Here is a 25,830-nt window from a genome sequence, read left to right as displayed (position 1 = left end):
GCGGAAAATTTAAGGCACGGCGCCTACGCCGTGCGGCCTGTCAAGCAGTGCTATTCAGAAGGCCTTTAAATATCAAAACCATATAAATGGCTGATGGTATAGCCCTCTTCCTACTCCCTCCTGTGTTCTAGTATTTGCCCATTCCGTCCATTCGGTTTCTTGCGCAGATGTCTATGTTCAAGAATTCCAGCAACGTCCTTGTAACTGGAGGCAATTTCACAGCGCACCAACCGGTTACCGTCACCCACAACCATAGCCATAACCATAACCACAGATCAGTTGAACGAAACCGCTACACCCCGCCGCGAAAAATTCATCGAGATGGTGAGTGCCCTAGTTCATGGAATCGCATTTATCGATACTCAACAGTCCGACCCTTTGTAGACGTTGTAGGTCTTCTTCTCAACCAAAGTGCCCTGGCTGGTCTCCTCGACTCGGAGGAGCGCTTCGACGCACCAAAATGCGATCCAGACACCCGGTTGGGAATCATAGATGCATTGTCTAACTGGGTTGAGGCTGGGAGTTCATCCTCGTCCTCGTCTTTACTATGGCTGCACGGTCCAGCTGGAGTGGGCAAGTCCGCCTTGGGCCAGCAGATCGCACTTCTGCTCAAAGAGAAAGACAACCACGCAGGCAGCTTTTTCTTTTCACGGACGTACCCCGGGAGAAACAACGGGAGACTGCTCATCGCGACTCTGGCGTACCAGCTCGCCATGAACTTTCCGCCCGTTCGAACCTACTTGGCCAAAAATCTGAAGAAAAATCCAGGCGTCTTCTCGCTCTCTAACAAGGTCAAGATGCAGCTGCTGATTGTTGACCCCATAAACGCATTGTCCAAATCGTGGAGATACAATATCAGCAACCTTCTCTTTCCTTCGCGGGTTCAGCCACGGTTGATGGTGATCGATGGATTGGACGAATGCGATGATCCCGAAATTCAATGCGATATCTTAATGGTTGTCGCCTATGCTGTGCAACAGCTTCGCATGCCTTTCCGAATCATCATAGCAAGCCGCCCAGAAGCGCACATTTTATCAACATTAAGACACGAGATCTTCAACACCATTAACTACACCCACAAGAACCTAGGAGAAGACTCTGAGGCTGATAGTGATGTTCTCACTTTCCTTACCAAAGAATTTGAACATATTCGATCAAATCATAAATTGGCTGCCTATCTCCCGGAGAGTTGGCCATCGACAGCCGATATCGAAAAGCTCGTCCTTAAATCTTCCTCTGGTTTCATATACCCTGCTACGGTCATCAAGTATATAAAGTCCGACCACCTGAGGCCTGACGAATGTCTGAAGGTTATTCTTGGTCTGTCTGCTATTGACACAACGGATCGACCATATGCTCTATTGGATGATCTCTACGACTATATCTTCAGGAATACTCATTTGGCACACAGGCAATCTATCAAAGCTATTTTTGATGTCCTGGTTATTCCCCGAGTCGACGGAGACGAACTTGGCGTTTTTACAACTCCTGCCAATCTAGAGGATCTTCTTTCCTTCCCCAAAGGTCATGTCGAACATGTCTTGGGGTACTTATTATGTCTGGTTAGTCTCCACGGCAGGGACAAGCCAGTGAAGCTGCTTCACGCGTCGCTGTCCGATTTTCTTCTGGATCGAAATCGGTCAGGCCCTTTCTTCACAGACGTTGGACTCGCCCACAGATCACTCGCCTCTGGCTATGTTAAGCGAATACAGAAAAATGGCAGTGAGTGTTGAAAAATATGTCATGAATATTTAAAATTCACTATATTGTCGGATGACAGTTTATGAAAAAGAAACGACCCCGACAAACTATGTCCTCGCAGCAAGGCACAGCGACGAGGCTCGCGAACACGGCCTCCCCAGTGTTAAGGCATATGCACCACTAGATGAATTGCACGAGCAGATACTCCGATCGACGCCTACGATCAGAACTATCATCAATGTGCTACTCTCTCCCCGAGGCGATGACAAGCAGTCATTCGACACGCCGCTGACAGTGGATATGCTCCAACAGAAACTGACAACCCAGGCACACCGGGACTATGTTGCGCATGCTCTTGATGCATTGCCATATCTCTTCGATGTCAAGGATGATCTTGTCTTTGGATTGCAGTCGTCATTCCTTGGGTACCTTTTAGATGAGTCTCGGTCTGGAAGCTATAGCGCTGCCAATTTATATTCCTCTTGAGGTGGCGACAATAGTATATTAGTATGTGTAAACAGGATATAATAAGTAAGCTCATTCAACAATAAATTAACGATGTATTTTCTGACTATAGGATGCAGATGAAAGAAACAAATGACCAACGCACATCAAAATATACCCCCATTTCACGATTTGGAAACAAACCGCAGAATGCCTTACAAACCTTTCGCGAGCTATCTGCCGCTGCCCATGTCATCACCACTTGGCGTTGTGGACCAATGGTCAGGGGGGTGGCCGAACATGAAGTCGTGCCCTCGCGCCCCATTGCTTTCTCGTCCAGTGGGCATCATTTCTATATCCGAAGGTCTATTGATTAGCGGTTCAAAGGTGTTATGGGCGGCACTGGGAGGACGAATGGCGTGAATCAGGTTATTGTCAAACTCCACATCCTCGGCAATCTGCTGGTTCACATCAAGGGGGGTTATTTCAGCGTCGTCTGTTGCTTGGGCATCGCTGTCTTGCAGTTCGGACTCGAGGTCGGGGTATATGTCTGCTCTTCCTAGCCGTTTCGATCTATATTCCATCGTGATGATACATATTACTGTTATCACTGTGACTGGAACGACAACAGTGACGTAGTGTTTGAGGGATAGTCGGGTTCCTGGTACCAATTCTTCAATATTCATGCCGAATAACATCTAAACAGTCACAGATAAACATGCAAATGGGTTGAGAGGTGAAATATCACATACCGCTGCAAAGAGAAGAGGAAGATATATCATCAGAAAAGACGAGAGGAGAACATGCATTGATCCTATTGGACACATTTCGGTATGGCCGTTTTTCCGATTTATAAGCCACTCACCATCGACGATGACTACCTGCGTAAGCTTCTCTTTATGGCCTTGAGCTTTGAGTATTTTTAATCGCACATGAATCTGAAATTAAAATGGTGCTATCAAGCAAGGTACCAGGCATAGCACAAAGCAAATCACAAACCAATTGACTGAGGTTTCTGAGACTCGCTATCTGGTATCGAATTTGGCGAAGGAGTCGGTCTGCTTCCATGATAGTATGTTGACATTCAGCATAGAAAGCCTTCTTGGAGATGCCGCAATAGATGCCCCAGTTTTGTATAATTTCAATATATTCTTTGACAGTTTTTAGGAATGGCTCATTCTCGAGCAGGAAATTTGTGCATGCGACGACGTCTCCTACAGAGCGAGCTTTGTGATCGGTATATTCCATCAAAAGTTCTGCGTCTGTTTCCTGCAATAGAGAAATTAAGTTTCACAAAATGGAAGAAATATCTCGACATGCCATAGCATTGATACGAATTTGGATACGCTGCAATTCATTGTCCCAGCATTGCAGGACAAACCATTGCAGCCAGAGTAATACCAACACTGGCTCAGAAGACCTGTTCCACGTTTCTTGACAACGATTATTGCGGCCTTGGGGAACGATGCTCAGCCATTTCGGGCAAACACAGACGAGGCCTGAGGGATGTAAGGCGCTTACCCAACGCAAGAAACGCTTGCTTTAAAGAAGATGCCGAGCAAATACCTTCGTTTTGGGGGATGTGTACTACCATTGTACTTCCTGGACCGTCAATTTGCCGTACTAAATGAACGGCTAAGACTTCAATTGTCCAATCTTTCAATTTGCAAATCAGTAGTGACAGTAAGCAATGGGCGGTTGAAACTTGTCAAATTATACTTGCCTTTATTATTTTGCGACAGTTCTGAATCCATTGACTCAATAGCGGGTAAGGGAAATGGCAGTGTCATACTTATTGCTGTTAAAAATGTTTTTTGAATGTTAGTTTCAATGTCCAAAGACAACGGTTCTTCGTCCTTACACTCGGCACTGTATGTTTCATGAGATTCTTGAGAGCAAGATGGTATGTGATTAAAAGAGGAAGTCCAAAATAAAGGATGTATGTTGTATCTTAATTTAGTGGCAGGTTAACACTACGATTCATGTGTTAGAAACTTTTTGAGACTAACATGCGACCGAGCATTTGCAAAATTGGCCACGATAGGTTGTGAACCAACATTATATGCACTTCCACTGTCTCAGAATTCTGGAAGAGGGATGGTCAGTCAAGATGGACGTGGTTTATACGGAAAAAATTCGAATCTAGCACCTTAGAATTGAGTAATTGATCCCATACAATCCCTTCCTGGCCAATGTTCGCAACAATCGGGACATTGCTCTGAACAAAGGGCCTGCCTGGTGATACTACATGAAGACCGTGAATAATACACGCAGAGTCGTCATCACGTTTGAGCACTTTCTCGTCCATACCACTTGACAACCTCTGCTTCGGTCCCCATGGATGGGTGTCAGGATCGGGATAAGTCATATAACATCCCCCACAGCTCTCGTGATTGCATCCTGGAGTAATCAAGGGTTGCGATCGGTCAAGTGTCTTGGTGTTGAACTCTGTAGGAACCACTTGTGGGTCAGCTTGCCCAATTCTGATGTAAGCGCCTGACCGTCATCGATGTTGAGCCATGGCCATGGGCCCCCAACGAGCGAATGTCGAACAGGGCGTCGGGAGGATTCTGTGGGCGTTTGCCGGAAAGGATGGGGAGATGAGCTTCGCATATTCTCACCTTCATGAATGGCAGAGCAACACTGCTAGATAGAACTTGAACTTGCCAGGCACAAGTGTCGTACAGCCTCCATAGTCATTCCTTTGTCAGGTACATTTCGGATGGCGACTAAAAATTGAAATAGGTGCCCTAGAATCCCATACGTACCATATCAAGTTCCCACGATTATATAATAATAATATGAAGGGTAAAAAGAATCGTAAGCAAGTACGGAGCACCAGCCAGCAAACAAGTGCCGGATGGCGACTTGGACTGATAGAAAATACAGCATGACAACCGTAAACCGCAGGCAAATAACTTCTATACGCATTTTATTTGCGGCAAATATCCTTTCTCCCTGACCTGGAGACAGCCTGATTTTACCTCAGTTACAGTATGTATATTTTCATATCTACATGATTACGGCGGGGAGTTGGCGAGGCAGCTCTTAATAGTGCCAGAAATCATGTAGATGTGCAAGATCGTCCTGTATCAACAGCAGTTATTTACGCGTGTCAAAATGGCCACCATTCCGTTGTCGATACAGTCACTTATGTGTAGGCTCTCACTGCAGTAAAAACAACAGTATGGGTATATTTCACAAGTAGTGACCTTTGGGCGGTTTAACTTCGTTCAACAGGCATCCGAACAACATTTATGGTCTGAAGTTCTACATTCAATATTTCAGCAACTTAAACTACCCGGGTTCACGGACAGAAGACTTTACCGTCAACCGAAGCTTCTTGCTGGCGGTTTGTTCTTTTGCCAGTCAGGGGTTCAATGTCTTCCGTGGTTCAGGATCCGGATTTGACAGCAAGTATGTTCTGGAAAATATTGAGGAATCGCTGGAGTCAGCATTGAAGCACGTCAAGTCGTGGGGTTACAGGCCTGAATAGGTGAGTTTCATTACAGAAAGACAGAACATTATGGTTTTCTTGCAGGTGTCATTACATTAAAGGGCAAAGGGTTCTTCCTGGGGTTACAGAGCGAAACGGAGATGTCAAGAAATTCACAGTTGGTTCTGTGTCAAGTCCGACAGGTGAAGTGGCTGTTAGGACGGAAGCGATGAGATGTCTGGAGAGCATTCTCCGTTGTGTAGAGGTAGATGTTAATGGAACAACCAGTTCTCCCATCGCCTCTGTAGCGAGTATAAAGTACACTGCTTGAACGCGCTCAAAAAACAGCTCCTACCTCTCAACAGTTTCACAATGTCAACGAAAACAGTAGCATTTGCAGGCAATGCCTTCATTACCACCGCTGCGACAGGCGCAAGCGAAGTCATCAACGACAACGGCCTGGCCAACTGGAACAGCGCAAGCACCATCACCAGCGCGTACTTCCGTATGGCTTCTGCAGGCGCAGTTACAGTCGGATTAAACGCGTATCTGGCGGGCAGTAACAACAGTACCGTCAAAGTCACCATCAACGGGACAGCGTTCAACGTTCAGCTATCCGGAACGACTCCTAAGACGTATCCTGTAGGGACTGTTAGCGTAGCTGCTCCTGGATACGTGAAGGTCGACCTTCAAGGAGTGACCAAGGACGGAGGATACTTTGGCGATGTGTCGGGCCTGAGCATCACTACTTCTTCGGCAACCAATTTTGCCAACGACCCCGCCAATTTTTACTGGTCGCGTCGCGGACCATCAGTCCATATGAACTACACTATCCCACCCAACAACGACTACTTCTACAACGAAGTGACAGTTCCAGTCGGTCAAGACGTCGTCGGCTCGTACTTCATGGCCGCGGGATTTGATGGAGGATATTCAGGCATCCAGGTCCGCGAGAATGACCGATGGGTCCTCTTCTCTGTATGGGACGCGGACAATGGACAGAAGACTACGCTCGTCAGCAAGGGCGCGGGAGTCGTCGACAACAGCTTTGATCATGAAGGAAGTGGTGGTCAAACATATCTCGTATTCAATTGGATCGCCGGTAACACTTACAAATTCATCACCCGTATTCGTCCCGATGGCGCTGGAAGCACTCTGTACTCTGCTTGGTTCTTCGCCCCAGAGCTAAATACCTGGCGCTACATTGCCACCTGGAAGCGTCCGGCCACTACCGCATATCAGTCCGGTACCCATTCTTTCCTTGAGAATTTCATTGACACCAAGGGTTATACGGGCCGGCGTGCTCTGTACGGTAACCAGTGGGGTCGCAATCTAAACGGAACCTGGACAGAGCTCACAACTGGATACTACACCGGAGATGCCACTGCAAACAACGCGCAACGCATGGACTACGCTGGAGGAGTCGAAAATGGCCGTTTCTACCTTCGTAATGGGGGCTTCTTCTCAGATTATGTGCCCCTCAACGCGACCTTCAGTCGGCCAGCTACTGGACAGATCCCAGCAGTGGATGTGGGCTCCCTCCCCACACAGTAAAATCGAGGAGAATAGGTTTGTCCGCGATGGTAATAGGCGGCGTGCGGTAAAGATTTGAACTAAATCGAGTAACTGGTGACATTGTCCATAAGGACAAAAAAATATATTGCACATACCAGTTTTCAAATACAAGTCAGCAGAAGGGGCCACTCCCCTCAAGCCTCATTGATCCTCAAAAACATCAATCAGGTAATGATTCATTGAAATCAATTGGTTTTCGAGAAAGTCTTCGTTGCAGGAATTGCATGCATACACTCCAAACATGATGTGACGTTGAATACCAGAACTTTCCCGAGTCAATTCCCTATGTACAACAACCTCCATCCAACTATGCTAGTTGACTGGCAAGTCTCCTCTTGATCCCCAGAGCAGGCAAAATTTCCGCTGTTGAACCTTTTAGAGACAATGACATTATCAACAGGGTGTAGTACGTACGCTTAACCATATCCCACGTTAACACTTCTTTTTCTGTGGGGTCTGTGATTAACAGCGCTCCCAGTGTCAAAGCGCACTATAAAGACAATCAAATTTTGCTTTGAGGCCAGACAGAAACTTTCTTACTGAGAAGCTGAGAATTCCGAGGCAAGGTAGTAGGCCGACAAAGTCTGCAGTAAACCCGCCGTTAGCACATTAAAATTTTCAAGTAAAGCCCGGCAAGCGGGTACCAACCGAGAACATCGCCTATATGGGTGGTAAGTTACACGTTGGAGGTCTTAACGATTGCAGGACACACCAAATCCGGGTGGGGCACCTGGCATACTGCCACGCAACTGGGTGAAGGCAAACACAGTGGCAACAGGAATGATTAAGACCTCTGTACGCTGGCGGAAACCAAAGACGACGGCGGTGAACGAAAGAAGGAATAATGCCAATGTGATAATCCCTGAAATAGCAGAAACATGAGTATGAGTGCAAGTATTCCGGTTTAAAAAAGGTATATAGCTGACAAATTGCAATGGTGATAATCACACAGAACGCAATAATCAAAGAACCTCTCTGAACGTTGATTACTGTGTTAATAACCTCCGATTCCAGCCCAGAGTTTGGCTGGTTCGAAGTTAGCAGCGACACCGAGAAACCACTGGATGTGATGTCGCCATTAGTATAGATGCATCTTGTTGATGATGGTACTTACACGGCAGTACCTCCCACAATGTCGAGATGGAGATTGACTGGTTTATTGTTGCTGTCTTGTGCATACATGAAGACGGTGGCAGCGTAGCTATTATTTGGGAATAGAAACACGTAAGTATCACTTGTTGAGGAATATAAAAAGGTGCTCACGTATCAAATGGGTAGTTTACTAGGGACAAGCGGCGAGGGGTGCCTTTTTGAAATAAACGTATATTGGTTCGGAAGGTAGGAGTGTTGGCTCTAAAATCCGACGAAAAGGCAGTAGCGTTGAAACGGAACAGGGGCGTGGAGGGAACGTCAGTGCTAGGCACGCCATTGTTGTTGTCGTCAGAATTGTCCAAAAGGTTGCTAATTATTCCCAAACATTCAGACAATATTGCGAGTTGTTTTGTGGAGGTAGAAAGCTTACTTGTCAAAAAAAATATTCACGTCGGTACATTCACCAACGGTCTTTGACTCTAGAATGCATGTGTCGGTGTCCACACCCCAATCGAAAGTTATCACCGATGATGTAGGGTCTGCTGAAATAAGATACGCGCTGATCGACAGATTCCTTCCTCCAAAGCTTCCCGCTGGAGAGGTGTAGCTGAGACCTTTCGTGTGCAAGAAAAAGCCGAGAAGAATGGATAACAAAGGCATTATGATGCAGAATGCAATGGAGGAGAGGATCCAGTATTTGATAAGTCGACGCTGATGCATGTTGGCAGAATAGGCTTCCTTGGTCGATCCCTCTTCATGAGGGCCGGTCTGAGTCGGGGATACAGGGCGACCTGGCAGTGTTGTGACAGGCAATTGAGCGACATTGCTATAGCGGCTTGGCTCCACTTTGATCTGCGTCTCTGTCGAGAGCGAAGTATCAGGACGGCGTCGCATCTCAGGGGTTGTAATGTCCATGTCTGGCCTCAGTCGTGAGTCATGATAGAATCTGTTTGCTGCGATATATATACGTAGGCACGTTGTTCCCAAGTATATCCTGACATGCTGAAAGAATTGCGGTTATAACCCTAAGCGCCTGGTCATTTCATCTGGCGTCGTATGGCAGCGGCATGTTGTCGGAGATCTCGAGCCGGAACAACATCCTGAAGTATTTGCCGGAGGTAGTGAGTGGTGTTACTAGAACGCAATCGACGAAGCAACCACATTTCGGAATAGCTTGGTTTGTCTTATCGCTTGTATAGATGATATGTTGTCCATTGCCACGACATGCAATTCGCGCATGTAATTTCGCACATTACTGGCAGCCGAACCCCTATACAAATGTTACGTGCCAAAGAAATTAACAGCCTTTCAGGAAAAGCGCGATCGAACCTTACCTCGAAACGTGCAGTTGAGGAGTCATAGCAGGCCATAATGCAGCATGTAATAGGTTCTTTAAGACTTAAGTTGTGGGTCCCATTAAAACGATGTCAGTAATCTTTGCTAGAAGCGTTTGAACGAGGCTATACGTACAATGTAAGTAGGAATACCTACTGTTTTCCCAGCATCAATGAAAATCTCATGACATATCATCTTCCGTCCCCGCTAAACTTCGACGTCGTGTTCTTCAAAATGTGGCTGGGGTCATGTCTGAGAGGAGTGAGTTGGTTGGGCATCCTTTGCTCCTGCTTCCATAGCACCATCATCCCTTCTTGTCGGCTACGTGTCCGGAGGCAATATTCCAGGCGAATCTAAACCTGATGACTGCTTTCCGTTTGATGAGAGAAAAAAACAGGGTCTGGAATCTGGAGGGGAAGCGCTGTGGTATAACAGAACAGAGGCGGTTTCATTGACATTTTTCTTCGTCGTCACGCGTAGTTTGACCGTGACGCGTGAGTCGCGATAATGTTCCGACGATTTGGTAATCAGCTGAGAGCATGAGAGATCCCAATCGGTACATCAATACTGCTTAAGATACTAGCTCGTTGGGTTAGGAGAATGTTGGGAGAAGGAAAAAAGCATTCGTGAGTTCAATTTTTTGAGATGGCGGACTCGGTCACGAACTCGTTTTCGTTGGCCTGTTGCTTTTCTACGACCATTGAGGTCATATATCCAGTGGGGCACGGTGGTGTGCCGATTTAAGGAGTAGTGCATTTAATTCCAAAGTCTAAATACACCTTGAACGCAGCCTTTGATGACTTAACTCATACTTGAAGTCAATAAACCTTCACATCGTATACAAAGAAACTTTATTGCGACACTGTATACATCTCGTCTTAAAAATATACTGCCTCCTTGATCAGGATACAGGTTGATTCTATCTCTATATACATTTCAGATATCGCGTCTAGTTTATTTAGTTTCCCGGGTCCGTTTAATGCATACAGAGCGCTTTAAATTTGCCTGTGTCGTCGTCGAGAATAGTTCAATTTGCCAATGCATCTAAGAGAGAGACTATCATCCCCGGAGCAATGGGCACAAAACCGGAGGGCAGCATACCGCTGACTTCAAACCAGAGACCCTCTTTCTCTGTGAACTCAATTATCAACTCCCATTGCACCCATGCCTTCTCCGTCTCCCGACATCCCCGCGTGCTCGCGCGCCATGGCCTCCATTTGTTCGTCGACGTCGTCTTCCTCGAACTGGTCGATCATATCATGCATGGTCGAAACGGTCGAGTCGCTCGAGATATTGCTATAAGCGCTGGAGCATCGGGAGACGTCTGAGCGTGTGGATTGCTCGGAATTAGATTTCCCAGAGCTCGCTGCACCCTCTATCATGAGCGCAGGTGTGCGGTCTATGACAAGCATTGCAGTTTGAGTGCCTGGAATCCGAACGAACAATAGGGGAGGTCAGAGTGGACGATTCGGAGGCGATTTGCGAACGATTCAGGTCAGGATTCAAGACCGATTCTGACGCAGAAATTTGCTTCCGAAGCGCGATTCACTCTGACCCCCCCATTTCAAAACTTTGATTCACCTTCAATTCAGTAGGCGATTCACGGATGGTCTTTGTGCCAACTGATAATAAAAGTTGTTTAAAAGTAGTTTGAGAGAAGGTTTTGTACGCACTCAATCGAGCATTTGGATAGATCCTCTCCTTCTGCCTCGTTCTCTATCTCAGAACAATCCGATTCTCCATCCGATGACTCTACAAGCACCTCAGCCTCCTTCTGTTTGGCCCGCCGTGTAGATTTTGCTTTTTTGGCCTGTGTTTTGGTAGGTTTCTTGGGTAACGTGGTCTTGCTGAGCGATTTTGACGATGCTGAACGAGTTGTACGGCTCGAATTTTTGGCGGCCATAGTGAGAGCCTCACAGAAAGAGTCTGTGTATCACACCAGCCCTCACGATGATGGAGAAAAATCTTGATCATGTCAAGATCAAATATACAATTAGGTAAATTGAAAATAATTAATAAATTAAATACTGCTCGATTCTGCTGAGTAGAATCAAGCTGTTGAATCGTCTCTGAATCGTCGAAGCGGCTCTGGAGCCGCTTCGACGATTCAGAGACGATTCAGCGATTCGGCGATTCACGTTCTGAGGCGATTCAGCGTCTTCCCACGCTTTTGATGACCAGAATCGTCTCTGAATCGTGTCGCTGAATCGCCTCCGAATCGTCCACTCTGACCTCCCCTAATAGCCGCGTCTGGATCCAGCTAGTGGAGGTCGTTCCCTGGGGAGCAGTATCCCCACTGCCAATGGCAGGGTTCCTTGTAGTGTATTTGATGGTAATATTAGTATTTTGAGCTAGTCTGAATTGACTGTGGTCATTGTTAATCTTTGGTCAACACTCGACTTCGTCTGAGTAAATACCAAATCATGATAATGGGAGACCGTATGAGACGAGATTATTGGGCCCCTAGTCATTTATATACACAGCCATGATATGGTTTGTTGTGGTTCATTTGGGTCTGCTTTTCGTAAATAATTTGGATCTTAGCACCTTGTATTGAATAGCAACTCCCGAGAATGTCGGGGAGATCGGCAATCCCCATCGACCTACGTCGCCTTGCTGTAAGTAAGGCTCTCCCCACCTATAATTACCTAAGAATGTTGTATAGTTGAGGACAATCAAAGACATCAATTTTCGTATCTCAGGAACGCGAATTTTCTGGCAAAAACTAACGACGGATTCGAACTCGGACAGTCAAATAGCGTCTAAAAACACACTTTTCGTAAAATTCCCACGAGGTTTTGACCACCGCCAAATTTTTTGGCCAAAAAATTTCAAAATATAGTCATGTTACTTGGTGCCGGGCAGCTCGGCGACTCCAAATTTTACCACGAATTACTCGCTGCAAAATCGGCTGGCCTACTTTTGCTTTCTCACTGCCCACACCGCTGTACTCGCCGTCAAATCAAGATAAGCACCCGTAAAGTGCCAGGAGGAATTGATGAAACAACAAATATTATTGGTGGAACATGCTTTGGAAGTGCTTCAAGATGTTTTTTTTTCCCTCAGATTCTGTATCCTAGCTGCTTCTTGAAATGTCTTTTTTTCAACTTCACAACAGCAGTATTGCACAGTCATCCCCAGCACTATAGACATAGTTTATGAATAGGAGTAGCCATAGCTAAAAAGTATAATAGCTTGCCAGTTCTACAGGGTTCAATTTCCAATGGAATTTTCACTCAAAATGCATTCATGGCCTTGAGAGAAAGAAGATTGAGAAAGTTATCGTGTTAGGCCGGAAATGTTCCTCATTTGCTTGGGTGGTCTGCCGTTAGGTGGCATCTTGCCGAATTTATTTAAGGGGAATGGCTCGATAAATTTTTTCGATATTTCAGGCGCGAACCCAGAATATCAAAAGCTATCCAAAAATGAATTTTTCGAGAATTTAGCGAATTTTTTTGACCACCGCCAAATTTTTTGAGAAATTTTTTCCAAAAAAGTTGAATCTGAAAAATCTGCTCGTGCAAATCGTTTAATTAGACGTAGTATTACCTATTTAAACAGTTTCTAGGCACCCTACATGTTTGTCATAGTCTACATAATTCGTGCAAAAAAATTGATGTCTTTGATTGTCCTCAACTGTATTTGGGATGGGCATTGTGACTAATTTCTCGTGTGTAATATAATTCTTTCACTCCTTTCGTTGTTATTGGTATGTTTGAATGGCATGTTTATCGACACGAGGTTAAACGTTTCTCGTTGCTCATATTCTCGATGAGGTGTTTACAGTCGTGGGCTTTGCTTGAGCTTTTGTAGAATAACTCAATAATGTCGTTTACTATCCTGATTTGTCAATGTCATTATCATTCTAGATGATTTGTCAAGGCCATTATCACATTGCTCAACTCGATGTGTCATACTTGGCTTGTCAGGAGTCACTCTAGTAATTGTATTATTATACTCTGCAAGTATATTCAAACGTTATAGCAATAAAATTGGAATTGAATAGCTTGAGAAATATCAAATACAGAACGGGTATAGCCACTTCTAGCTTCTACGCAAGGCGTCTTTGATAGATTTTCTGGACGTAATTTGCTACAGTCATCGTTCAGCACAAATAAGAACCAAAGGAAGTCAATGACGATAGATTACTGCATTGCGATGATGTATGGCTATCACGCGACTACATCATTATATTACACTTTGGGATACAATCCTGGAGGCGTCATCGGTTTCTCTAACGCCGACTACTGAAGGGAAAGTACATGCACTATTCCTCCTTTCTTACTACAGAAATGTTACAAAGAAAAAAAAATCCCCACTGATCTTTCTAAAAAAAGTAAATACGAGTGTAGTCTAAGTCAATGCAGTGGTCGCGGCCAAGGCTGCGGCCACCACCTCATTGTTAGTAGGCCTAGCAGTGCGTGTAATCTCTGCCTCACATTGCTCATCAACATCGTCCTCCTCAAAATTGGTGTTCAAATCGGTCAAAGTCAAGACGCTCGAGTCGCATGAAATAGAACGGGATAAGGGTGCACCAAAAGCATCTGGAACTTCAGTATCCGCTAACTGAGGGTCAGGCATGCGGCTTGTATCAATGACTTCAATGCTTGCTGACTCTGTGGATCCCGAAAGAGGGTCAGTGTGATGCTGGTTTTATGACATGAGGCAGGCAACCTACAATAATCTTTGCGCCGTTTGAGGTGTAGTAAGTGAGAACTTGATGACGGTGATGTTGACGTTCTTCTTCGCTGTGATTGTAAATTGGAATATCTTTCGCATTTCATCTTTCAAAGGCAAAGGCGAACAAATGGACAAGGCAAATACGCTGGCAAGGGTATACCTGGACTTCGAGTTGAAAGCAAGAGTTAAGTGGGAACCAAATTAGAACCAAGCAGAAACAAACAAACACAACATCTCCGATCCAGCCAATCAAACGCGCCGCTTCGCTTACGTACAGATGTTGTTTGTTTGTTTGTTTGCACTTTGCCACTTTGCAGCAATTTTGCTGTGACGTCTACTTTGCAGTCTTGCCCACCCTTTGCTCTCACCCACGACAATGTTTGATCCTATTGACCGCCCACTCGACCACAACACACTTTTTCTCTATCTATCGAGTGCCTCACTATCTCAGATGCCCACTCGATCTCATTGATACCTGGACTTGACTTGGACCGTGCATGTCGTCCAGCTGCTGCCTGAGCACCAAAAACACGTCGGATCTGAGAAAATCAAAATCGAATCTCTGCTCCAATTTTCTGGATATGGGCTTGGACTCCACGTCTGGAGCCTGTCAATGCTCGGCTGATGCTCTATGAGCAGTTGGCGAGTTTCAGCGTCCATTAAATCATTATATCCCTCCCAATTGCAAAGTCTCCTGTTACTCGAGACTATCCATGATCCATCCTACAACTCAGATGCCGCACGTCCGCCGTGACTTGAATTCGAACTTGAACTTGACCCCAGAAAACCAGACCTCAGAGCATACTCCCCGCTGCCCGCCCATTGCTCCCCGCTCATTGTTAATTGCCAGTTCCGCATAGAGAGCGATTGCGGAATCTGTCGTTCTCCCGTACCCGCTACTCGCATCTTGAGTGCCGGTGCTGGTGTCACCCACATCCCGACCATCCCGCTCTCTATAGTTGAAACTGCCACGAGTATGCAGTGTGAATCTGCGCGACCTCTTCTTCTTGGAGTATACCCCTTTTTGATGCTGGCGTTGACTTGGCTTGGCTTGACTGCTGCTAGTCTGCTATGTCGTGGGATCTTCAGAATTCTCCGAGTTCTCCGAAAGATTGCTCTACTACTCGTAGCGGCTAGTAATCGCGATTCACATTCAATAGTACATCACGGAACGAAAAGGAAAAGAAAAGCAGAACACGCGTCCAGCGCGACACAAACATGACATAACCTTAAATTAAATACCTCCAACGTCCAAGACTGCAAGCTCAAGACTCCAAATTCCCAAATTGAAAGTCCAATCACCCTAATATTCCCCTCTGAATTCTGTAACATTCGCTTTGGCTTTCAGGTTGAACACGGACATAGCATATCTCTCGTCCGTTTTTCCCTGTACTGTGTTGAGGATCTCGAAGATCTGTTATTCCGATCCAGTCAGCAACCGCGCGATGGAAAGTGCAAAGTGGAGTGGGCTCTGGACACTGGACACAAGACAGACAGACGTACGTACCTCCATCGGAGGATTCAACCCTATATCCCGCGCCCGCTCCCACCGCTCAAGACGCGTTGAAGTTGTACTGCATGGTCCGTACTCTGTCATGCTGACGAGGTTGGAAGTTGGTCAGATTAAGCAGGACGGGAAGGAGGTGAACCATGAACCATGATCGATGCTCTGTGTGTGTTTGGAGGAAAGTCACTCACTTGTCGAAGTAGCGCAGGATCTGGTGGATCTTGTTCTCGCTCTTGCTTGCTGGTAAGAGGGAAATATAAATGGTAAGGCGATAAGTACATGGACAGACAGAGGTTTTCATATACGCAAGAAGGAGAAAGAGACCTTAGAGGAGAGAGGAGTACGAACCGGGATACTGATCCCCGTATTTCTGCACCAGCGTTGCGTGATACGCGACCCATTTTTCGGCTTTGACGTCCAGCGCGGCGGGGTCCGTGTCCTTGTCGGTGTTGGTGTTGGTGGGGTCCGTAGGTGTAGGCGTTTTGGGTGTCCGTACGGGTATCTGTACGGGTGCAGGTGTAGGTGTAGGTGCAGGCCCCAGAGTAAAGATAAGGATAGGATTAGGGCCAGGGACAGGGGAAGTGTTAGGCGCCTGCTTCTTCTTCTTTCCGTCCCGGGCGCGCGCGGCTAGAATCGCGTTTCTTTCTTTCAACAGCGCGTCGATTTTTGCTTCTACCTCTGCGAGACGCGCTGTGTCGTCGTCGTCGTCGTCGTCGTCTCCGAGGTTCGACGCTAGCTCTGGTTCTGGTTCTTCTGGAGGGATTTCCATCTCCCTTTCCATCTCCCTTTCCATCTCCCACTCCATCTCAGCCATCTCAGCATAATAGGCCCTCTCCATGGCCTCATACTCCAACTCCAACTCCCACTGCTCATCGACATCATCCGTCTCCCACGCCTCCGCCTCATTCACGCTGGACACTTCCGAGTCCGAGTCCGAGTCCAAGCGCCTCCTCCTCCTTCTCCGTTCGCTGCCTTCGTAGTCCGAATAGTCGTCTTCGTCCTCGTCATCCTCATAGGAGTCCTCGTGAGACGAACCAGAGTCAGAGGACCCCCGCTCTTCAGTATGTGGGTTGGGCTCGGGCGTTGTGGGCCGTGCGAGGATGCGTAAGGGCCGGAACTTGATGGGTTTGGGTGTCGTGTTGGACTGCGTCCCTTGTCGAGGTGCTGCTGCTGCTGCTGCGGCGGCGGCGGCGGGAGGACTGGCGGGTTCATGCTCATATCGGGCTTTTGATTCTGAATCGTGCATGTCTCTTGCTTCCTCCTCATCCTCTTCATTGTGCTGCTGTAGATAGTCAACTTCCTCCGTCTCTGTCTCAAACGCGTCGATCTCATTCACACTCTCCACATCTGAGTCCGAGTCCGAGTCGCTCTCCCCTGCTCCCCCTCTTCTTCTGCCCCCTCCTCCTCCTCTCGCATATCCTTCATCCCCACTCCCCCTCCCCTCCCCATCCCCATCCCACTCACCCTCTGCGTCCGCACCTCCCAAGCCATCACGCTCTCCCTCGACGGTAACGGGAGGCGCGATAACGCGCGCAGGGCGAAAGCCCTTTGAGCGCTGGTTCGCGGGGGCGTTGTGTTTGGCGGCGAGGTAGGCGAGTGGTGCGGGAGATACTGGAGATGTGGGGTGAAGTCTTGCGTTAGTTTGAGCTTTGCGGGGGCTGGCGCTGTGTGGTTCGCGGCGGTCGGCTGGCATCGTAATTAAAGTCAAAATCAAGGTCAAGGTCAAGATTCAAGTGAAGTTTGAAGTGGTATCGTTATTTCGGTGCGTAGCTCTGAGCTGCGAAGATGATGGAGGTGTGGGTTGTTGGTGTGCGTACGATGTCGAGTGAAGCGCGTATGGGCGTGGGTGTGGAGGGTTAGTCGACGCGCTGGGTAGCTGCGTGCGGGGTCAACTATCAGAGAGACGACGTGAAGGTGTGAGAGGACGAAGGAAGGGGGAGAGGGAGAAGGGAGAAGGGAGAAAGAGGGGCAAACGGACCGTCGATGTATTTGGGGCGGTGGGAATGCTGAAGCTGCTGAACGTGAACGTGAACGTTGACTGTTGACTGTGGGCTGTGCTTTGATTATGGTTGAACTTTTGTGCCTGCCTTGGGTCCTGGGAGAGAGGGAAGAGGGTGACGTCGCGTCGCGAAGATATTGACATGTCGGTAATGGGCAGAGGGCAATTTAAATGTCGACTCGTCGAGGGAGGCGTGGGTTCTTGTTCTTGTTATCGCTGTGGGTTGTTCTGTCAATGGTCTGTTTAATGTTATTGGCTCATTGAACGTTTTAACTGTTGAGTGCAAATGATTTCGATTAATATTTAATGTTTAATGCGAACGTTAATGAACCCAGTGGTATACTCAGTAATTTGGGAAAACTGTGAAATCATTATCGAAGTTTGATTGTCTGTGCCTTGAAGCTTGTGCCCCTGTGATGAGATATTTATAGACTGGTATGATAGATAGATAGTCCATAGCGTTCTGGTGGGGCGTACGCTGTAGAAGGTACATAGGTCAAGGCAGCAGGCTGGTACGCGGATCCGTGGCTCAACTGGGAATCCTGGGACAGTGTGATACTGGTTCAAAAGTAAAGCTATCGTGTCGTTGTTCGTCGTGTAATATCGCATATGTATACATCGGCAACAACTCGACAAGCGTCGGAGACTTGAAGACATAGATTCAGAGTAAATTGAACGACGAAAACTTGAGCCTGTTGGTTTTGAACTTGCAGTGATACCTGAAGCTCGAAGACTTCAGTATCGCGTCCGATTGGGAGTCAACAAAATTGAAGACTTAAGCTCAAGCTTACCAGCCAGTACCAGCCTCGAGAATGAAATCGACCGTCGACTCCTCTCATAATATTTTATATAAAACGCTGTTCTCTTCATTGGCAGTGGCAGGCTTAGAGGTTACGGTATCTGTCTGATATCAATCCTCTCCCCCCGAGTGCTCAAGCTTGCATTGGACACTGGACAGTGCGCACCGCGTAATACTAATCGTCGGTTAATGTTAATCTTCATCTCATCCTCGTCTTCGTCCCTATATCTCCTCATCCGGATTCCAATGTCCCGAGTCCGAATTCCGTGACATGAAAACACAACGGACGTACGCACACGCAGGGGATAGGGTGACAGGGGCTCGAGGTAGATGCAAGTCAATCCATTTAAAAATTTTATGAATTCCATTTAACACAATTGCAGCCTGTAGGCAATTGCATAATTTCCCCTCACTCAGCCCGTGCCATTTGCAAATTTCCCCATGTCATGCAGTGTCAAGTGGGGTACGGCAGGATAAGGAGGGATAAGAGGGCTCCTGTGTTCTGGCCATGGGGTATGTACGGGTATGTACATGCATGGTGATTCTATGTACATTGGGGCGTGCTGGGTGGGTAGGTATGATGAGGGTTTTTTGATTTGTCTGAATTATCAGTGCGGGTACGGTTGGGTGGGTGGGTGACTGAGATACGAGAAGGGCGAGGGGAAGATGTAGTATGTATGTCCGGTAATATTGGATTGATCAATGCAGGTGGTCGCGTTGCCCTCGGTCGGTGCTGTTGTTGAGATTCAAGTTGCAGTGCGGCTAGTTGATTGAACATCATATATGCATACAGCGGCATCAGTCGATTGAATTATTTAGACGCGGCATCCCCGAGCGGGAGAGCTAGCGTATTGATCCATCGTTCCACAATACCATTGTCGGCGTCCTCGAGATGTAAGAAAAGTTAAAGTCAGTCTGTATAACCCCTCCAGCGCCGCGTTCACTGACCACTGGGGAGGTGCCCCCACATTTCTCGGGTGCAAAAATGGCAGCCAAGACCCAATTTGGGGCAATATGTAAGAGCAGAGAAGCCGGGCTCGGTCCCCGCCGGGTCGGGTGCATACCAAAGCCGGTCCACCTTCCCAGCCCAGCAAATAGAAATCATGCACCTCTCGCTGCCGTCTTGCATATAATACCCCGCGGCCTGCGCTCCTCTTTCTCTTTGTACCCACCTCCACCACCTCCACCACCTCTCACTTTTCTCGTTTACGGGATTTTGTTTGTTTTCTTGGGACTTGGATCTTGTATCTTGTACTTCTTGATACCTTCTTGACTATTTGATATCCCGCGCGCAACGCAACGAGAGCAAAAGACAAACGAGATGGCTGTGATCACTACACCTATTACTGAGCTCTTCGGGATCAAGCATCCCATTCTCCTCGCTGGGTATGTGCATGTTCCGTGCTTCTTGTATCAGAAGTATCAGGAGTTTCTCATCTGTGCTCGGTTTTTGTCAGAATGAACGTCGCTGCTGGCCCTGAGCTCGCAGCGGCCGTCACTAATGCGGGAGGACTGGGAGTCATCGGTGGTATTGGATACACACCCAAGATCCTCCGCCAGCAGGTACGTGCTGCCTCTCTCCCATGTCGTCCAAGTTATGCGGTGGTGCTAACGGACTCTTTGCCAGATTCAACTCCTGAAGAAGGACTTGAAGAACCCCAATGCGCCGTTCGGCGTCGACCTGCTCTTGCCCCAAGTCGGCGGCAGTGCGCGCAAGACCAACGTACGTCCCCTTGAACCAGCTCTGCACACAGCCCGAGCCCCGCTCAACACCCTCCCTTACAGACCGACTACACCAAAGGCCAGCTCCCAGAGCTAATCCAAGTCATCATCGAGGAAAAAGCGACGCTCTTCGTCTCCGCAGTGGGCGTCCCGCCCGCCTGGGCCGTGCAGGAGCTGCACAAAGCGGGCATCCTCGTGATGAACATGGTCGGGCACCCGAAGCACGTGAAGAAGGCGCTGGATGTCGGCGTTGATCTCATCTGCGCGCAGGCGGGCGAGGGAGGAGGGCACACGGGTGATATTGCGGCGAGCATTTTGATCCCGGCGTGTGTGGATGCTGTGAAGGGCGCTAAGAGCCCGTTGACGGGGAAGGATGTGTATGTGGTCGGTGCGGGCGCGGTGTTTGATGGACGTGGGCTTGCTGCGAATTTGGCGTGGGGCGCTCAGGCTGTTTGTGAGTTGATGGTTTTTTCTTTTTTTGGCTGAGAGCCATGGGTTTATGATTTTGTTTGTTTTTTAGGGGTCGGAACGCGCTTTGTGGCTTCAGTTGAGGCTGGTGCGCCTAAGCTCCATAAGGAGCTCGTTGTCAGCGCTGGATTCGAGGACGTTGCGCGCACAGTCATCTTCACTGGTCGTCCCATGCGCGTCCGCAAGACGCCCTACGTCGCCGACTGGTACGTTTCCCCCCTCTGCCTTCTTTAACACATTCGACGGTGAATGCTAATAATACATACATGATATAGGGAGGAGAACAGACAGGCTGAGATCAAGGAGCTGACGTCCAAGGGTATCATCCCCCACTACAATGAGCTCGAGAAGCACCCCGAGAAGTCTGTTGCGGGACGACCCTGGCTCATGGGCAGCGTTTCGTCTGTGATCAAGGATATCCTCCCTGCGCAGGTTATCGTGGACAACATGGTCCGCGACGCCGCTGCGATTCTGCAGCGCAATGCTGGGCTTGTCAAGGTCGGGCCTAAGCTGTGATTTATTTGAAGCATGGTTTTGAGGAGGCCGGGGGAGGTGCTGATACAGGATTTTTGTACAAAATGTATGTAGTATCTAGTTTATTATTTAGTTAAAAACATAGGATTAGGCGGGAATATTTTATATGCTTTATAAACCCCATCTTCTACAGTTTTGTAGACGAGTGCGTTCGAGAATGTCGTAGATGTGGCAGTGCTTTGCTTGCTTACTCACCTAATTAGATCACGTTATGGCTCGCGATGACGCGGACTCGGGCCTCGGGCCTCGGGATGATAGATATACAACAGCTCTTGTCCACGAACGTCGTTGGACTCTATACCCCCGGGATAACAGCTTGAGTGTATACCACCACCACCACCACCATAACGATTATTATCACTTGATAACGACACAACTACGTTTAATCCATCCGAACACATAACCGATTCTAAGCGCACGCATACACACACTCACGATTTAGACGATGTCGTCATCCCCATCTTCTGCGTCTAGCTCATCGCACCCAAACCCAATAACCCTGCACGTAGCCTTCCGGGGTACAACACACACGCTCTCGCTTCCACCCGACACACCGCTCGATGCGCTACATGCGCGGATCGAGGAGCTCACGGAGGTGCCGCCTGCGCTGCAGAAGCTGTTGTACAAGGGTAAGCGCTCGATAGCGGCTGGTGGAGATGCGACTGTGGAAGCGGTGGGATTGAGGGATGGGGTGAAGGTACAGATGCTTGGCTCGACGATGCGCGAGGTTGAGGGTGTTAGAGCTGTGGAAGGGGAGAGGGCGCGCAGGGAGGGTGTGATGCACAAGAGGGCGATGAAGCCTGCTGTCAAGGTGCGTTTGTAAGCTTCTTGGACTGTTGGACCACGGCTGACTAGTTTTCTTTTTCTGGTGTCTAGGTGGGGACTACAGGGCCAGCGGGAAACTCGATATCTACCCTTTCTTCCTCCTCTTCATCCAGCTCGCTCCAACACCGCTTCCACGCCCTCCAGCCACTCGCACACCTCCCCAACCCCGACGCTGCACATGCTTTGCTAACTAAACTCTCCTCGGACCCCGCGATCCTGCACATCATGCACACGCACCAGTTCTCCGTCGGGCTGCTGACGGAGCTCGCGCCGCACGAGCACCCGGAGCTGCTTGGGTTGAATGAGAATAGAGGCGAGAAGATCAAGTTGCGGTTGAGGACGGATAAGTATGATGGGTTTAGATTGTATAGTGATGTGAGGAGGGTGCTGTGTCATGAGCTGACGCATAATGTGTGGGGTGACCATGATGAGAATGTGCGTTTTCTTTTTCTCTTTTGTTTGATGTTTAACTGATTTTGGGGTTTTTTGTAGTTCAAGGCGCTTAATTCGAAGCTGAATAGGGAGGTTGCGGAGTACGAACGCGCTGTGGCGCAGGGAACGCATTACCTCTCCGGGCGGCCTGGCGAGGTGTACGAGCCAGCAGCTGAACTCGAGGCCGAGGCGCGCGCGTACACCCTCGGCGGCGGCGCCTCTTCGTCAAGAGCTGTTTCAGATAGTATGGCTGCGTTTGATGTGGAGACGCAGGAGGAGAGGAGGATGCGTGTGTTGGCTGCGACGATGAACCGGCTGAGGAAGGAGGAGGAGGATATTGAGCATTCGTGCGGGACGGGGAAGGGGCGCGCGTCGAGGACGAGCGCCTAATTGAGATTTTGCTGGATGGGACTTTTTGAGCTCTTTCTTTGTTCCATGTTCTTTGGAGAGTTGGATATGTTTTTTTTTGTATTTTATTGGGTGGGTTGGTTGCATATTTAAGCTGTAAATGCTATATGTTATTATATGTTTTGTACATATTTATATAGAGTGTACATCTATGCGCATATATCTAGTTCCTGGCTATCTATAGTGTAATAACTATACTTGAGAACAATCTAAATAAGATTTATATAAGATTTTCAAAGTGTAACGGGGTAGCAGAGTCGGAATAGGGGGTGCGACTTCCAAAATAGGAGATAAATCTAAATTGGTTCCGTCATCCACCCACTCCGCTCGAGCCCTCTTTGACTTGAACCAAAACTACTACTACTACTACATACATCCAAAACTGACGAACGTTTTGTTCGCCGCTGCTTTGTTTTACAGGATCTACCGCATATATCCTTCTCAGGTAGCATATAAACCCTTTCGCAAACTTTACCCACCACTCATCGACCTATCCACTCCAACTCTTGAAGCTCGCAGCTTGAAAGCTCTGAACTCCACGTCGCCTTTTGACTTGACCCCATGTCCCCAAAGAAAACGTCATCTGGTGCAGCTTCAGCGATGAAACAAAGCACGCTTTCCTTCAACACCGCGAAGCGTACGGGGTCGACTGCTGCGACTGGGAAGCCCCAGGCGAAAGCGGGCAGTGGCGGGTCGATTGCGGCGTTCTTCAACGCCGGCGCGGCCTCTGCTGCTGCTCCCCCTCCCGCTCCTCCTCAAGAACACGCTCAAGACCAAGATACAGCTGAATTCCAAGTTCAAGTCCAAGAGGAAGCGGCTCAAACACCCGGTTCCAAGCGCCCTTCGAGCAGCACAAAGGCTGACACGGCATCATCAAGGCTCAAGGCCAAAGACAAGCCGACCGCTAAAGACACGGACGCAGATTATCGCGACGACATCGAGCCAGCGGACGACTTTGACGCGGACGAGGACGAGGATGTCGAGTATATCGCGAGCGACACGGAGAGCTCCGTGTCGACGTTCGAGACTGTTGAGGAGAAGCCTGTGTCGGTGGTACAGGGACGTACGACGCGCGCGCAAGCTGCTGCTGCTGAGACGGCTTCGCCTGCGGGGAAGAACGTGAATGGGAATGGTAGTGGTATTGGTGGTATAGATAAGGATAAGGATGTGGGCACACCGATCCAGACGCCGACGCCGAAGAAGCGCAAGGTCATCAAAGACGAGGTGGTGGATGAGATAGAGAGTGCGGGGGAGATGGACGTTGACGATGCTGGGGCGACGGGGAAAGACGCGGGGATGTTCAAGCCGTCGAATCGGACAGAGGACGATGTCGCGAAGCGCGTAGAGGCGAACGCGCGGCTGGAAAGTGGTGTCAAGGCGACGCTGAATGGAAATCCTGGGGTTAAAGATTTGAAGGCGATGGAGGTTAAGGAGGATAAAGAGAAAGAGAAAGCGGTGGAGAAAGCAATGGAGAAGGAGAATGAGAATGAGAAGGAGCCGACGCAGCTCAAGGTGAAAGCTATCAAGTGGCGCAAGTACCTCGACAAGCTGAAGGAGAAGTACGGCGACGTGTCGGATAGTGAGTCTCTTTACCCTTCTTTTTGGTTCCCCATCCCCATCCACGTCCACTCCATTCTACGTCTCATCTTCTGTCTCTCTTGTGCACAGTGAGCTGACGACGATTATTGTGGTTCTTGTAGTTCACGGGGAGAATGAGAACAGGATACATCAGATTCTGCGGTACTTTGACAAGTGAGTACTGAGTCCTTCACTTTTCCAATATCTACACTTTTTGCTGATTATGCTCGCCTCGTTTCTCGTCGCTCGTTGCTCATTGTGCGTCTCTGTTACCTCTCTGTCGCGTATGTGCAGCGACTACGCGTATGGACCATGTGTGGGTGTGACGCGCCGAGAGCGGTGGGATCGTGCGCAGGCACTGGGACTTAACCCACCTAAGGAGGTACGTCCGTCCAAGTCCAAGACTCGATTGATATAATTATATGCGCGCTAATTCGTGTCATGGGGGTTCGGTGTGCTGACTGTGTCGCTGTTTATAGATCGATGAGATTTTGAGCACGATTGAGGGCCGGACGATGGATGAATATGTCCAGTCTGTGTTTTATGGACAGGTTTAGGTTTAGTGGCCGTTCTGGGAGGGGAAGGAAGGGGGAGTGTACCGTGTTTGTGTTTGGAAGTGGTATGAGGACGTTGTGGTTTTACTAACTAACTTACTACGGAATGACTGATTAAAAGAACTGGTTGACTGGATACTTACAATTTCTACTCCTCGGTGAGTTTACTTTTTTTCGGTTTCGTTTGTGGACTTTATTGATTTGTTTTATATGCGTGCTAATGTGATTGCGACAGCGCTCTTTTTATTTTTGATTGCCAATGTTCAACGTTCAACGTTCAACACTTTGTCGTTTAACTCGTGGCTAGGCTATTTTTGTCTTTTTGACTTCTTTTAGCGCGCGCGACCTGTGCGCGTCAGCCGGGTGTTGTATGTGTAGCCGAAATGGCTTGGTTGACTCGGATGCGCTTGTTACTTCCCTAACTTGTCTTTTTGAGGTTGGGGTGTGTTTGTACCTTACTTGTGTTATCTATGTGTAACGGAGAGAATACGGTCATGGCTGCTGCTCGCGTTCAGACGCGTGAACAAGTATGTATACATGTGTACGTGGCACATAAATCTTTGCGATATCATGATGTCGCTTTTACTGATCGTCGAAACGCTCTATGTTTTCAGTTGGAATCTCTTTGCAAGGGTGCAGCGCCATGATCATCACGATTCCACGACCACGGCCCATCCATCCCACTTCCCAGAGTCCATTGTCAATGATTGTTACCTGCCTGAGTGCTGGCAACAATCTGAT

The 25,830-nt window shown here is 48.3% G+C and overlaps 10 protein-coding genes across 10 annotated transcripts; 5 read left to right on the top strand and 5 right to left on the bottom strand.

Moving 5' to 3' along the window:
* Positions 1 to 167: 167 nt before the first annotated feature.
* JR316_0007810 (uncharacterized protein) lies at positions 168 to 2,187 on the top strand (the record flags this gene model as incomplete). The annotated part of the gene is made up of 2 exons (XM_047893533.1): positions 168 to 1,722; positions 1,781 to 2,187. The coding sequence occupies 2 exons, from the start codon at positions 168 to 170 to the stop codon at positions 2,185 to 2,187; spliced, it is 1,962 nt and encodes a 653-aa protein (XP_047746848.1).
* Positions 2,188 to 2,378: 191 nt separating this feature from the next.
* Positions 2,379 to 4,027, bottom strand: JR316_0007809 (uncharacterized protein; the record flags this gene model as incomplete). The annotated part of the gene is made up of 5 exons (XM_047893532.1): positions 2,379 to 2,843; positions 2,898 to 2,959; positions 3,011 to 3,083; positions 3,145 to 3,414; positions 4,007 to 4,027. The coding sequence occupies 5 exons, from the start codon at positions 4,025 to 4,027 to the stop codon at positions 2,379 to 2,381; spliced, it is 891 nt and encodes a 296-aa protein (XP_047746847.1).
* Positions 4,028 to 5,953: 1,926 nt separating this feature from the next.
* JR316_0007808 (uncharacterized protein) lies at positions 5,954 to 7,135 on the top strand (the record flags this gene model as incomplete). Its single annotated transcript, XM_047893531.1, has 1 exon — positions 5,954 to 7,135. One exon carries the CDS (start codon positions 5,954 to 5,956, stop codon positions 7,133 to 7,135), a length of 1,182 nt encoding a protein of 393 aa, XP_047746846.1.
* Positions 7,136 to 8,266: 1,131 nt separating this feature from the next.
* On the bottom strand, positions 8,267 to 9,163 carry JR316_0007807 (uncharacterized protein; the record flags this gene model as incomplete). The annotated part of the gene is made up of 3 exons (XM_047893530.1): positions 8,267 to 8,357; positions 8,420 to 8,617; positions 8,679 to 9,163. The coding sequence occupies 3 exons, from the start codon at positions 9,161 to 9,163 to the stop codon at positions 8,267 to 8,269; spliced, it is 774 nt and encodes a 257-aa protein (XP_047746845.1).
* Positions 9,164 to 10,722: 1,559 nt separating this feature from the next.
* On the bottom strand, positions 10,723 to 10,995 carry JR316_0007806 (uncharacterized protein; the record flags this gene model as incomplete). Its single annotated transcript, XM_047893529.1, has 1 exon — positions 10,723 to 10,995. One exon carries the CDS (start codon positions 10,993 to 10,995, stop codon positions 10,723 to 10,725), a length of 273 nt encoding a protein of 90 aa, XP_047746844.1.
* A 188-nt stretch (positions 10,996 to 11,183) lies between these two features.
* Positions 11,184 to 11,486, bottom strand: JR316_0007805 (uncharacterized protein; the record flags this gene model as incomplete). Its single annotated transcript, XM_047893528.1, has 2 exons — positions 11,184 to 11,205; positions 11,257 to 11,486. The coding sequence occupies 2 exons, from the start codon at positions 11,484 to 11,486 to the stop codon at positions 11,184 to 11,186; spliced, it is 252 nt and encodes an 83-aa protein (XP_047746843.1).
* A 4,609-nt stretch (positions 11,487 to 16,095) lies between these two features.
* On the bottom strand, positions 16,096 to 17,463 carry JR316_0007804 (uncharacterized protein; the record flags this gene model as incomplete). The annotated part of the gene is made up of 1 exon (XM_047893527.1): positions 16,096 to 17,463. The coding sequence occupies one exon, from the start codon at positions 17,461 to 17,463 to the stop codon at positions 16,096 to 16,098; it is 1,368 nt and encodes a 455-aa protein (XP_047746842.1).
* A 2,426-nt stretch (positions 17,464 to 19,889) lies between these two features.
* Positions 19,890 to 21,274, top strand: JR316_0007803 (Putative monooxygenase; the record flags this gene model as incomplete). The annotated part of the gene is made up of 6 exons (XM_047893526.1): positions 19,890 to 19,954; positions 20,026 to 20,131; positions 20,196 to 20,291; positions 20,354 to 20,744; positions 20,811 to 20,964; positions 21,034 to 21,274. 6 exons carry the CDS (start codon positions 19,890 to 19,892, stop codon positions 21,272 to 21,274), a joined length of 1,053 nt encoding a protein of 350 aa, XP_047746841.1.
* A 463-nt stretch (positions 21,275 to 21,737) lies between these two features.
* Positions 21,738 to 22,939, top strand: JR316_0007802 (DNA-dependent metalloprotease WSS1-like protein 2; the record flags this gene model as incomplete). Its single annotated transcript, XM_047893525.1, has 3 exons — positions 21,738 to 22,103; positions 22,169 to 22,552; positions 22,610 to 22,939. 3 exons carry the CDS (start codon positions 21,738 to 21,740, stop codon positions 22,937 to 22,939), a joined length of 1,080 nt encoding a protein of 359 aa, XP_047746840.1.
* Positions 22,940 to 23,518: 579 nt separating this feature from the next.
* Positions 23,519 to 25,467, top strand: JR316_0007801 (DNA polymerase delta subunit 4; the record flags this gene model as incomplete). The annotated part of the gene is made up of 6 exons (XM_047893524.1): positions 23,519 to 24,536; positions 24,658 to 24,709; positions 24,830 to 24,917; positions 25,015 to 25,071; positions 25,099 to 25,137; positions 25,426 to 25,467. The coding sequence occupies 6 exons, from the start codon at positions 23,519 to 23,521 to the stop codon at positions 25,465 to 25,467; spliced, it is 1,296 nt and encodes a 431-aa protein (XP_047746839.1).
* Positions 25,468 to 25,830: the final 363 nt, after the last annotated feature.

This window comes from Psilocybe cubensis, chromosome 7, assembly GCF_017499595.1.
Source record: "Psilocybe cubensis strain MGC-MH-2018 chromosome 7, whole genome shotgun sequence".
NCBI lineage: Eukaryota > Fungi > Basidiomycota > Agaricomycetes > Agaricales > Agrocybaceae > Psilocybe > Psilocybe cubensis.
This window is presented reverse-complemented; position numbering and strand designations above follow the sequence as displayed.